Here is a 13,358-nt window from a genome sequence, read left to right as displayed (position 1 = left end):
CGGGGGGCATCTCGGGGGGCTTGGGGGAGCGCCGGCGAATGCGGCACTGGGGGAGCCCTCCCGCCCGCCTCGCCATTGTCTGGGGCTGAGCTGCAGGAGGCGGCGGGGTGGGCAGGCAGGAAGGCAGCGAGGGGGGAGCCGGCTTTGGAGTCAGCGGGGGAGGCGCGTTTGCGGGGCTGTTGTTTGGGGAGGGGGGTGGAAGAAGAGGAAGGCGCGCCGGAGCGGGGAGGAAGAGGAAGAGGAGGAGGAGACCGCCGTCGCGGGAGCGCCGCTGATTGCCGCCGTCGGCCGTTCTCGGGCTGCCGCCTCGAGTCGCCCCCGGCCGGGCGATGACCATGTTGCTGGACAGCGGGCCGCAGTTCCCGGCGCTGGGCGTCGGGGGCTTCGGAGCGCCCCGCCATCACCCCCACGACGTGGCGAACCGCGACGCCGCCGCCGCCGCTGCCGCCGCCGCCATGGGACTCAACCACCCCTTTGGGGACTCGTCCTTCAAGCTGAGCCCGGCGGCCCACGAGCTGGCGTCGGGGCAAGGCTCCGCGTTCACGCCGCAGGCTTCGGGCTACCCGCACCCCCATCACCCGCACGCCCACCCGCCGCACCCGCCTCACCCCCACCACGCCGGCCAGGTGCCTTCCTACGCGGCCGCCGCCGCCGCCGCCGCCTTCAGCTCCACGCGGGACTTTCTCTTCCGCAACCGCGGAGGAGCCGCCCTCGGGGAGTCGGCCTCGGGCGGCGGGGGCGCCGGCGGCGGGGGCGCGGGGGCCGCCCAGCACGGCCTCTTCGGCAGCAACCCGCCCGGCGGCCTCCACGCGCCTCCCCCGGGCATCCCCGACGGCCCCGGCGGCTACTTGCTTTTCCCGGGCCTGCACGAGCAGAACCAAAGCCACCCTTCCCCGACGGGCCACGTGGAGAACGGCCAGATGCACCTGGGCCTGCGCGGGGATCTCTTCGGCCGGCCGGAGCCTTACCGAGGGGTCGCCAGCCCCAGAGCCGACCCCTACGGGGGGCCGGCCCAGTTCCACAACTACAACCCCATGAACGTCAACATGGGCGGCATGAACGTGGCGGCGGCGGCCGCGGCGGCTCACCACCACCATCACCACCACCACCACCACCACGGCGCCGCCGGGGCTTTCTTCCGCTACATGCGCCAGCCCATCAAGCAAGAGCTCTCCTGCAAGTGGAACGACGAGCCGGCGGCCCAGCAGCCGCCGCCGCACCAGCCGCCCCTCAGCCGGCCCAAGAAGAGCTGCGACCGGACTTTCAGCAGCATGCACGAGCTGGTGACCCACGTCACCATGGAGCACGTCGGCGGGCCCGAGCAGAACAACCACATCTGCTACTGGGAAGAGTGCCCGCGGGAGGGCAAGTCCTTCAAGGCCAAATACAAACTGGTCAACCACATCCGAGTCCACACCGGCGAGAAGCCCTTCCCCTGCCCCTTCCCCGGGTGTGGGAAAATCTTCGCCCGCTCCGAGAACCTCAAAATCCACAAGCGAACGCACACAGGTAAAGCCCGCCGCGACCCAGCCCCCCTGCCCACCCCAGCGCCGCCCGCTCGCCCCTTCGACGGAGGGGGAAGGAAGGCTGCTCCCCACCCCGCCGAGGCTCGCTTCTGTTGGGGCTGCGAAGTCCCCCTGGGAAGGACGGACGAGGAGGATCAAAGGATCGGGGTGGGGGACGCGCGGAAAGAAACAGAAAAGAGACATTTGGTGTGGGGGGGGGGGTGGTGGTTTTGTTTTATACAGCGAGCTCTCCCCTCCCCCCCCCCCACCCGTGGGCTCTCAAAGCCGGTTCGATTCTGGAAGTCCTGGTCAATTTCACAGGACAACGAAGCATTCTATGAAAAGGGGTTTTTTGGGGGGGGGGGGGGAGGGGGCGTCTTTCTATGTCCTTCCCCTCCCCTTCCCCCTCGGTCTCAGACCACCCCCCCTCCCTCGGCTTCATATAAGGCGAACAGAAATCTGTGTGTGTGTGTGTGTGTGTGTTTTCCGGGGAGGGGGCGGCTTAAAGTGCGGGTCGCTTTTAGGAGAGGTTTAGCTCTGTGGAGACATTCTGTGGAGGAAACCATACAAATGCTAATGGCATCTAATTTTCGGTTACTTCCGCTCTCTCTCTTCTCTTTTTTAATGCCTTGATTGGCACATCTTCTAATTAAATCAGTGATACTTTTTGTCCACCTATTTTTTTTTAATTTCTTCCCTTTTCAATTCATCTGCTCCACCAAAAAAAAAGAGGGGGGGGGGGATAACGTACAAGCAGGAAACCAAGGCGTTTTCTTGTCTCCTTGAGTACATCTTATAAAACTGTCTGAATCTCTACGATTTATATCTGGAGGGTTTTCCTTCTCTCTCCCCCCACCCCCAACTCCCTGCTCCTGCAAACATCCATTTCTCGTCTCTCCCGAAAGTGTCCGCTTCCAGGAAACCCTCGCGCTGGAAGGGGACAAATTAAAAGCAACAAGGAGCGGATTTAATTGAACTGTAACATAACAAACGCCATTGTCTGCGAAGTGTCCCGACCCACCCCACCGCCGGCCCTCCTTCCTTTCGCTTCGCCTTTTGAAAAATCTAGGACAGAAAGTTCCTGTATGTGCCAAGAGCAAACGTTAGGCTGGGGGAAGAGAGAGGGAGAAAGGCTTAAAAGTTCTGAGAGGGAGAAGAAACTTCTGCTCTAGAAGGAGAGGGGGTTGGGGGGAGTGGGGTGGGGGCGGAATTGACAAGCGAATTTTCCGAAAGTCGTTGATGTATTTTCTATCCCTCCCCCTGTTCTCCAAAGCAGGCGGCTAACCATCTGCTCTTTCTTCCCTTCGTATTTTGAAACGTGCTTCTCGGAACTGGGCAGGCGAGAAACCTTTTAAGTGTGAATTCGAGGGCTGTGACCGGCGTTTCGCAAACAGCAGCGACAGGAAGAAACATATGCACGTTCATACATCAGACAAGCCATATATTTGCAAAGTCTGTGATAAGTCCTACACTCACCCCAGCTCTTTACGGAAACACATGAAGGTAATGAACCCCCCCTTGTTACTTAGTCGGCCTCCAAGCAGCGATAGAGATACTTCTATGATTAATGTATAGTTTGATGTATATAGAGTTTGGGTGTGGGTATATATATACATGCAGAGAGGGGGGGGGAATCCGTTTTTCTACTTTGTGGTTGAAGATATCAAAAATGGAAAATTAGATACTGCGTCTGCAAACATTGACAGAACTATAACTCCATGTGTACAATCCAAACTGCCTAACTATGTTTATTTGTACATTAGCCCTTCCAGTTGAAAACAAAATTACTTACATGCATTTTTTTTAAAAAAGCTTTTTTTTAAAGAAGGCCCTGGCCCAGAAAAGGCCCCTTGGCCCAAACGCAGGCCTTGTTTCCTTTTAACTAAGGCTTTTCTTCATGCCTAACTCCCTCCCCCCAAATCTTGGTTTATAAACCAGTATATTGTGGCCCTAGAAGATTAATTGAGGAGGGCTTCTACCCTGGAGATGGGATGGAGAACTGAAATCTTAAAGTGATACAGTTCTTTAAAAACAACATCAACAATCAACCCCTTCTAATCCGAATGGAAGTGGAGTGCGACCATCAGGGGTTTCAGTGCAGTCGGACCGTCGGTTCCTTTGAGTTCTGCGGGCCTTTTGCTCCCTTTGGGTGCTGGACTCTCTCTGTTATTGCTCGAAAAGGGCATTTCTTTTCCTCCCTGGGTTCGGAGGGATCTTGCCCCTTGGCTGGAGACCGGCTCTCTCCCGCCCAGCCTTGCCTTGCAAGCACCCCCCCCCCCCCGCTGCAGAGAGCGGCCTTGCATTTGATCCCCCCCCCCCCCCGGCCGCGCTAGCCGCCCCTCTGCCCAGCCCGAGCAGCTGGTGGGGTCAAGGCCTCCTCATCGCGCTTCTCTGCCTTCCTTCCCCAGGTCCACGAAACCCAAGGCTCCGAGTCTTCGCCGGCCGCCAGCTCGGGCTACGAGTCCTCCACGCCCCCGGCCATCGCGGCCGCCACGAGCAAAGACTCCTCCACCAAGACGCCCCCCGCCTCCTCCTCCGCCGCCGCCGCCGCCCAGACTGCCCCCCCCAGCCACAACCCCGGCCTGCCCCCCAACTTCAACGAGTGGTACGTTTGAGGAGGACGAGCGGAACTCCCCGCCCCCCCCCCCGGACTGGACCAAAAGGATCCCCGCGACATCCAAGGAGGCCAGCTCTCTCGCCCCCCGCAGCAGCAGCAGCAGCCCGGAGTTTACAGGACAATCTGCGGTGGGGGGGGGGCGGGGAGGGGGCGCTTCATTTCCGCCCCCCATCCGAGAGCCGGAGGCGGGACGGATTTTATGTCTGTTTTTCTCAGGATTTCCCCCCTCCCCTCCCCGCCTCCCTCACTTTCTTTTGCATTTCTCTGGTTTTCTTTGGGAACCCCGCTTTCCACTCACGGCCACTCGCCCACCCTCTTTCCCCCTCTTCGCCAGCCTTGGGCAATTTTGACTTTGGTGGATCTCCCTCTCCCCGCCCCTTTCCCATTCTTTCCTCCTTCGGTGGGATGTTGAGAAATGAGGACTCCGATTTTTCCTTGGCCTTAGTTTTGATTGTTAAAAATATGGGAAAAAAAAAAAAAGCAGTCTTAAAAACTTGCCAAAGTCCTGTATTGTCTTGAAGTCTCTCTCTCTCTCTCTTTCTCTCTCTCTCCTCACTGGTTCTCCACCTTTTTCTTTCTCTCTTTCTCTCTTCCTGCACCTCTCCTCTCTGTCTCACTCTCCAAGCATACACTTGTGAATGTATTTCGTCTGACTGGGGGTGGGACGGGGGGAAGTCGTTCAGTATAATTTTTTTTTCAGGATGGCGAACAAAAAAAAATGTGATCTTAATTTTCACCCACCTCGTGACGGTTTAGTATAAACAGTTGCCTTTTCGTAACAACTTCTCTCTCTCTTTTTTGTAAATACATATCCATGATGCCATATTTATCGTTTGTAATTTAATTATTGAGATAAGTGCCGGGAACTCAACAATATTTATGAAAAAAAATCCCACAAAAAAGGAGAAATGAAAATTTGTTTTTCTAACAAAAAAAAATTCAAACAAACTCTGTACAGCTTTTGGTTATATAACTGCTTTAGCATTAAAAGTTTATTGTTTTGGAAAGAACACAGCGGGACACTTTTCTTTCCAAGCTCAGCGTTTTCTCCCCCCCTCTCCCATTTCTCTGTTTTGGAAACACCTCTGCTATCTCTGTCATAACTACCTGGGACTCTTCCCCCCCAGTCTAGAACATCTGCCTTGGTTTTCTCTCTCCTTCCAGTCTTCCTCTCTGTGAAATGCTGTCCCTCCTCATAAAACCTAACGGTTTGTGGGTTTTGCTCCTTTCACCGTGGGAAAGAGGACCCCTCCTGTTTATTCCCCTCCACCACCTTTCTTCCCCTCGGCGCGAACATTTTAGGTTCGTTTCTGGCTTTCTACTGCTTTCTGGGAAACAACAGCCACGAAAAACGTCTTCGCGCTTCAGAGGAGGAAGACCTACCTGCAACCATCTTTGCCGAGACACTTGGAAACACAGAAAGGTAAATTAGTTTGATGTACCCACTAGGTGCGGGCCAAGGAGGCGTGCGCGCGGGGGGGTTGTGTAAACACTCTCTCACAATACCCATTCCTATCCGACTTAGTTCCAAGCAAACGGGAAACATAGTCAAGGTGTTTCTCTGATCGGAAAGTAAGAAAGGAGAGGACTGGGTTGTCTAAATACAGTAAAATATAATTGCATGTTCAAGCAATTAGTATAACAGTCCAGAATACGGGAAGCTAAAGTGCCTGTGTGTGTTTGGTTGTGTGTGTGTGTGTGAATGTGTGCTGGGGTGGGTGGGGTTGAAGCTGATTTAGGACTGCCTTCAGAGATCTGTGTTTGTGTGTCTGTGAAACGCAGCGCAGGTCTTTTTTCTTTTCTTTTTGGAAGCATGTTATTTTATATATTATAAATATTTATTTTTTGCCGGAAGACATTGTTTGAAGTATTATTTCTGTCTATCTTCCCAACGCTGGATTTTAAAAGAAAACAAACAATGGATTTTTTTTTTTGGGGGGGGGAGGTAGATAAATAGATAATGTGTCTAAGTTTTCTGTACATCTGTGACCTACGAAAAATAGGATGTGTGCAGGAAATGCATAAAATATGTCCTAATAGTATAATAGTAGATCGATGCACGAACAAGATTTCAGAAAACTAGGAATAAAATATTTTATTCATCCCCAAACCACAGCTCTAGTGAAACTTGTTTGGGCGCCAGTATATATATTTGTACATTTTACAGAGCAGTCAATTTAGCAGTGTGGAGTAAGGTGCAATCCTGTGCACCTATAAGTGGAATCTGTGCTATTTACATGCGAGTAAATCTCCATGGGCTTGGTGCACAGCCAAATTACTGAAAATCGGTTTGACTCAGTTTCCTGGGATGGAGGCATGCGTGTGTGTCTCTCTCTCCCTGTGTATGTATGTGTTTGCGCGTTTCACGATCTATATATTTCAATGGCTCACCTGGGCGTGCATCGCCTTGCCGAGGATTAGGCCTGCCCAAAGCAGATACCAAAACCTTTGTCTATCTAGGGGGGCGAAGACAGAAAGTACTTTGTAGCCCAGCCGCTCGAAAAACTGCACTCTGGATTGGACGTCCGCGGGGTCGGATTCAGCCGGGTCGCTCTGACTCGTGCACGTCAAACGCGCAAAAAAAGAGTTTTTGCTCCGGAGGAATCCGACGCAGTGGGTTGGCTGCGGGGTTCGATTTGAGGCCGTGCAGAATGGGAGCTTCCCGATTCGTTTGAAAAGTAGATTTCGGAGGCACCTTTGGAGGGGGCTGGCTGGGAGGCTGGGGTTGCACTCCTGGCTGCTTTCCTTAATGCTCAGGCCGGAATGCTTTTGACATTCTTCTCACCCGGAGCTTCGGGGCCCAGGAGAGAAAGTTTTGTGCTGGACTTTGGGCAGCAGCAGCGGAGGATTCCCCCTCTCCTTCCCCGGCAGAGAGAAAAGGCCGCGGCTCCAACTGCTCTGGCTGCTCTCCCCACCCACCCCCGCCCCGGGCAGCCAGAGGCGGTTTGAACTTGACGCTGAGGCGGAGCTGAGGCTTCGGCTGCTGCAGAGTTCAAGTCCCCCGGCTGGCTAGCACCCTGGCAAGCTGCTGGGGCAGGAGGGCTGCAGGCCAAGGGCAACTTCCGGCCGAGGAAAGAGGCCTGGGATCGGGTCTGCCAAGCAGGGGTGGTGGTGGTCTTGTTGCTCAGGCTGCCTCTGTAGTTCAAGCCCACCCAATTCAGAGAGAGTTACTTTCGCCTCCTGAATGATGCCTAGAATCGGGCCTTGCACCACGGGGGGGGGGGGGGGCGGCTTTGTGTATACTTGGGGAGGAGCAGACTGAAGGAGGTCTACTCAGAAGTAAGCACCACTTTTATCCAGCGAGGCTTACTCTCAAGAAGAGTTGCTTGCGGCTGGAGCTCAAAACGGGCTGAATCCAGAGAGAGCCACATCATGGAGTCAGTTCCACTGTAGTCAATAACCCTTCTGGGTAAGGGCTTTTTTTTGAAGCAGGAATTCCTTTGCATAGTAGGCCACACACCCCTGATGTAGCCAATCCCCCAACAGCTTACTGGGCTCTTAGTTCAGGGCCTACTGTAAGCTCCAGGAGGATTGGCTACATCAGGGGGTGTGTGGCCTACTATGCAAAGGAGTTCCTGCTACCAAAAAAGCCTACACTTACTTGGAAGTAAGTCCATCCAGCTCAGTTTGGAGGAAACGTGACTCACCAGTGTGTTAGAATGGTAGAACTCCAGGCTGCATTTTCCCATTTTTTTCAAACTTTTTCTTACCCACTATAAAAACTTCATGAAAAGTGATCTGTTAAAATCCCGTTTTTCTTTTCTTTTCTTTTTTACTGTATGCAGAACTACACTGGAGGAAAAGGAAATCACTCCACCTTGCCCCAGGGTAGTGGGCAAGTTTTCAAGCAAGAGAACAAAAAACTTGTCTTTGCACCCGGTCAAGGAACTCTGGACTTTGAAAGGGGAAAGGCACAAAAGGTGAGATGTTGGCTTTTTTTTTTTTAAAAGGCTATCCATACGGAGAGTTTATTTATTTATGGCCATAAAACAGTTAACTGGTTGCAGTGGCCTGCCCATTAAACTGCACCCTCCCTTTGTTTTCTATGGCCACACCTTCCTTCCAGAGCTTTGAACCTGTGTGAGAATCATTCCAGAAGGGAAGCTGAGGTTAGTTGTTACAACCAAAACAAACAGGATTCTTGCTCCTAGCATTTGAAGAAGTGGGCTTGAATCCACCAAAAACGTCTGCTGAGATAAAACTTTGAGGCTTCTATGGAGTTCAGCAACCAAGCATCCCAATCCTATGCACATTTATCATGTTCAATGGGATTGCTGTCAGGTAAAGAGGATTCCAGCCATCTCCCATGAAAATCAGTGGCTTTGCATTTGAGTGGACCACTTAATAATGCAAATTTGCTTGTTAAAATTTTGAGGGAAATTATTTGGAAGAGGAAATCCATAATTTACAGTGGGGGACACACACCATTTTGACTTAGCTGACTAGTATCCTAATTCATTTTTCAGAGTGGAAATATGGCTGTTCCATCTGGCCCTTCCATGACAATATTCTGTATTTAATTGAGCAGAAAAGTAAGAGTCCAGTAATGCCTTAAAGACAAAGAAAATTTGTGGCAGAGTATGAACTTTAGTGAGTCACTGCTCACTTCTTCAGATACAGCTAAAACTACCTAAAGAAGTGTGCTTACATATGAAAGCTTATATCCTGAATAAAACTTTGTTGGTCTTAAAGGTGCCACTGGACTCAAACTTTGTCCTGCTGCTTCAGACCAACACAGCTATCCACCTGAATCTCGCACAGATTAGTATTTAACAGGGATGGCCAAACTTGCTTAACGTAAGAGCCGCATAGAATAAACATCCGATGTCTGAGAGTCTCATGACGTGAATGTCCAGTGTTTGAGAACTGCAAGGAAGCAAGGAAAGTAGATGGGGAGGGAGAAAAGAAAGCAACTTTAACTTTAAATGCATTCTCCAAGCCACTGGCTGGCTTGGCTCAGATAAGTGATTTAAAGAGACAAATGCCTTCTCCAAGCTGGCTGACTGGGTGCTGGGGGCTTGAAGAGCCATTCAATATGTGTGAAAGCCACATGTGGCTCCTGAACCGCAGTTTGGCTACCCCTGGTCTTTAAGGTGCCCCTGGACTCCTGCTCTTTTCTACTGCAACAGACATACTAGCTGACCAACAGGGTTACCTATCTTGATCTAAAGGAGCAGAGGTGGCCTTTTTTTTTTGTTTCAATCCTGCCACCCCCTCTTTGCCCCAAAGCAGTAATCTGAGCCAGGAGATGGGCACTTGAGTTTGTCTCCCAGGATCACTTTGTATTGCAAATTCCAGAGTTGGAGTTAAATGGCTGGTGTCATATGCAAAGAATCAAAGCGGGCTGGGGAGAGGGGTGGTGGTAGTGGAGTGATACTGTGTGTGTGCCAGCTTTACTTCTGCCTCTTCTGCCTCTGACTTTGGGGAGGGGGAACGTGACTCAAATGTAGAGATGGGGGTACAGAACAGGGTGTGTGTCTGTATTCATCATAAAAGCCAAATTCCTCCAAATTGTTTAGGGAAATCATAATAAAGTGAACTGGAAGAGAAAAAAATCTACTGTATAAGCAGGCTCCATCTTTCTAGCTCCAGTTCAAACTTGTGATGTGGTCTTCCCAACCACAATTCCATCCCACAATGCACTGGCATGAAAAAGGAAAAACAAATCTGAAATAACATAAGCAGATCTTTCCATGGTGATCGAAGAACTTGTAGCTTGGGGTTGGCACCCTCTGGAGTCCTGGGACCTGGTAAAGAATTCCTTTTCCTCCTCCTCCTCCTCTCACCATGTTTGGGCTATATACACACCCTTTTAGGTTGGGTGGAAACATAAGTCAGTACTGGGGTAGATTCTCAGGCTTGTTCGTGAATATATTCAATATTCAGTTGCTAAAACTCAATGATTTTTAGAAATACTGGGCAAGATTGCCGGTGTTAGCTAAAACACTTAAAGACTGGTCAGTCAGCTCTTTAAAAAAATTTTTTAATGCAGATGATTATGCCTTTGACATGCAAGTCTAGTATACAGAGGTTTTACCATGTAGTTTGATGGTTGAGTAATGCATTAATAGAAATCAATAGAAGCCTATGGAATGGTTGATAACAAAAGTCACTCGTACAGAATAAGTGAATTGGCCATAAGTACAGATGTGACTCTGCAATAATCACATGTGCTCTGCACGTGCACTAGGAAGGTATTGTCCTAGCTGTCCTCTCTCAGTGGTGTCCTGGTATGTGACAAACAGAGAGACACAAAAATCTGCTCCTCAACAGCTTGGCTTCTGATCTTTTTGCAGTCTTATAACTGTTTCCTCGGAAACAAGTCTTATGGAGTTCCAGAATAAATATATGTAGCATAACAGCCCAATCCTGTTTCTGTTAACTCAAAAAGTGAACTGCACTTATGCCTAGCAAAATAATGGAAGTCAGCTGCATCAGAGCAAGTGAAGCTTTTCACTGTTAGCAGACTCACAATTGGGCAGCTCTTGTATAACATTTGTGTGCACAGAATTGCAATTTCTTTGGCTGTAGTAAAGCACATGTATTTGGAAGTAAGCTCCATGGAAATCAAGCAGGCTGTGCACATTTGGTCACAAGGAAGTCCCACTAAGTTCACAGATTCCAGCCTTAGCTTCCATCAAGAAGTAAATGAATTATAGGCTGTGATCACACACACAAAATAACGCACTTTCAATCCACTTTCCAACTGGATTTTGCCAGTTCACACAATAAAATCCAGTTGGAAAGTGCACTGAAAGTGGGTTGAAAATGCATTATTTAGTGATTGCAGCCATGCTCTGCTTTCTATAGAGGCTGCCAGGACTGGAGGTGGGGGTGGGGGGTGACCAGCTTGACCTGCTTGTGAACCTTTGAAAGCAGCTTCACATACAGAAATCTGAAGATGAGGCTTTTTCCAGCTGGGGGATAACCCTGACTGCTTGTATGTCAAGCTATTATGAAAGGCACATCTACAGAGATCAGTTGGAAAGTTGGCAACCCTGGCTCCATCCCTTCCTCTGCTTCCCCCCGCCACCCTAGTCAGTGGCTGCAAGCCTGCTTGGGATTGGCTTGTATTTTTATTCCCTTACGAGTCACTTTCAGGATTCTGCTAAGACAGTTTATTTATAGATAGGCAGAGCTTAAAATCCAAGAGCACCCAATATAACTCACCTCTTTCCTGCACGCAAAGGGAAGGCACCAAAGCTGGGATGAAGCAGCTCCAGTCCCCGGCTCCTGTAATATTCATTTAGGTTGCACAGGAAGTCCTGCTGTTTCAGGTCTTTTTAGCCCCACACCGGTTCCCGAAGATCAAAAACACAACATCACTTTGGAGAGCCATTTTTTTTGTTCAATGCAGCAGATTTTTAGACTGTGCGGGGATTTGATTTGCTTGGTCTGCAGAATGCATTGTCAGGGCAGAGAGACTGGGGTGAAATATTGGGTCCTCTTTCTAAGCTACCATGGAAGGCATTAGGTTGTTTTAAAATATTCCTCAGTCACTGACTACCCCCCACTCCCACTAGAGAGCTTGCCGGCTCTTGGAAAAAATCTTGAGCCAAATGGCAGAGGGTTTCGGGATGCCCTATGGAGAGCAGCACAGCCAGGAGAGAAACAGTTATGGCTGCCCTGCTTGGCTCGGCTGCTTTCTCCTTTGGCAGGAAGCCAGGAGAAAGCGGCAGGAATCAGACTGAGCAGCAATGCTGTGGGAAGTGGATTGACCCGCCAGGGATCTGGAGGATGCATTTTATGGATATGGGTTTCATCTGAGCCAGAACTCAGACCCAGAATCTGTTTTCAGGCTTTGGTCAGTGTGCAGCAATGTGGGGGCTCTGGCAGAAGAAGCCAACACAGCTTTGTGCTTGGGCCTGTTGAATTCAATAGGCTGAGTCTGATCATGGCCAGACTGCCTTTTCAACAGCATGCAGAACCCAGTCTTCGGCCCAGCTGCAAAGAGGGTATGAAACAAAGGGTTTCTATTTTCCACAGCAAAGTTGCATCTGGTGAAATCCACTTGAACTTTGAAAGGTGGAGCCCTCGATAAGTCTGGGCCTGACAACCAGTCCTAGGTATTGTATGGGAACTGTACAGAGTTAAATCATGGATGAGAACTGATTCCTCTTATATATATGTTGTCCTTATGCATCATTACATCTTGCAGTCTGTGCAGACAAGAGTTTGTCCAAGTGCTTGTTCTATGAATCTGTAAGGAATGTGCATCCCAAGAGTCTCTGCCTTTTAACAGACTAGTCTTTATTCCAGAATCCAGGGCATTGTCCTTCTAGACAACAACATTCTCTTTATTTGTCCATTGCACAGAACACTTCAGGTATTATAGGTACAAAACAGCCACTTGTCTTTGAAATGTCAGTCTAGGAACACCCTGTTAGGGATGGGGGTATGTGGACAGGTATGCCTGGGCAGAATAAGATCCTCTTTTCTCTAGGTCAAGGTTCTGTGGTGCTGTGAGATGCAAATGTGTGCTGCAACTATGTGGACAGAGCCTGTAGAGTAGGCAATTTCCACCCAATTGTTTCTTGGCTGGGAAGAAAGACATGATCAGGCATGATGTATGTCATAGTGACATGAAAGTGGCTGTAGTTTTGAAAGAATGCACCCCATGTTCCAGAGAGTTTAGGAATCAAAGTTTATTTGTAAAGTTGGTGGTGTCTATTTTTTTATAGGGATCATAAGAACCATAAGTATCTTTTCATGGAATTGTGTACAGAAATCCAAATTGTAGCATACTGTGGAACTGGAATATATATTTTAATGGAATTGTGTGTGTGTTTAATTCTGGGGTTTCAAAAATGTAATTTATGAAGCTTTATAGAGTTGCATGATCTACTTAAAAGTCTGCAGAGGTGCAGAGTGTTGGATGTCTGATGTATGTCATTGTTTTATATAATCATATGGCGCACGATCTATTCGATGGTCATTTATGCATATTTTTGGAGGCTCTGAGTATCAGGGGGTACCTACTCTCTGGGTGAATGAGAGTGTGTTTGTAAAGTAACTCCTAGGTTTTCAGGTCTATGAGGATTTATGTCACTGGGGAATCTATTTTACAGGATGTACAATTGTGAAGTATGTGTGATACAGAGAGAATGTTCAGAAGTTAGAAATAATTAAGTGAGGGAAATCCTTATTTGTCTCTCCAAAGGCCAATACATTTCTAGGGAGCTGACAATCAACACATGTAGGGTAGTACCCTCCTCTGTTGTTACTCAGCATCTGGT

At 49.6% G+C, this 13,358-nt stretch overlaps 1 protein-coding gene across 1 annotated transcript; it reads left to right on the top strand.

Annotated features, from left to right (window-relative positions):
• The first annotated feature begins 240 nt into the window (after nucleotides 1-240).
• Nucleotides 241-4,147, top strand: ZIC3 (Zic family member 3). Its single transcript, XM_060250043.1, has 3 exons — nucleotides 241-1,509; nucleotides 2,845-3,008; nucleotides 3,914-4,147. The coding sequence occupies exons 1-3, from the start codon at nucleotides 330-332 to the stop codon at nucleotides 4,118-4,120; spliced, it is 1,551 nt and encodes a 516-aa protein (XP_060106026.1). The 5' UTR covers nucleotides 241-329; the 3' UTR covers nucleotides 4,121-4,147.
• The last annotated feature ends 9,211 nt before the right edge of the window (nucleotides 4,148-13,358 follow it).

The sequence above is a fragment of the Heteronotia binoei genome, chromosome 11 (assembly GCF_032191835.1).
Source record: "Heteronotia binoei isolate CCM8104 ecotype False Entrance Well chromosome 11, APGP_CSIRO_Hbin_v1, whole genome shotgun sequence".
NCBI classification, from domain to species: domain Eukaryota; kingdom Metazoa; phylum Chordata; class Lepidosauria; order Squamata; family Gekkonidae; genus Heteronotia; species Heteronotia binoei.
This window is presented reverse-complemented; position numbering and strand designations above follow the sequence as displayed.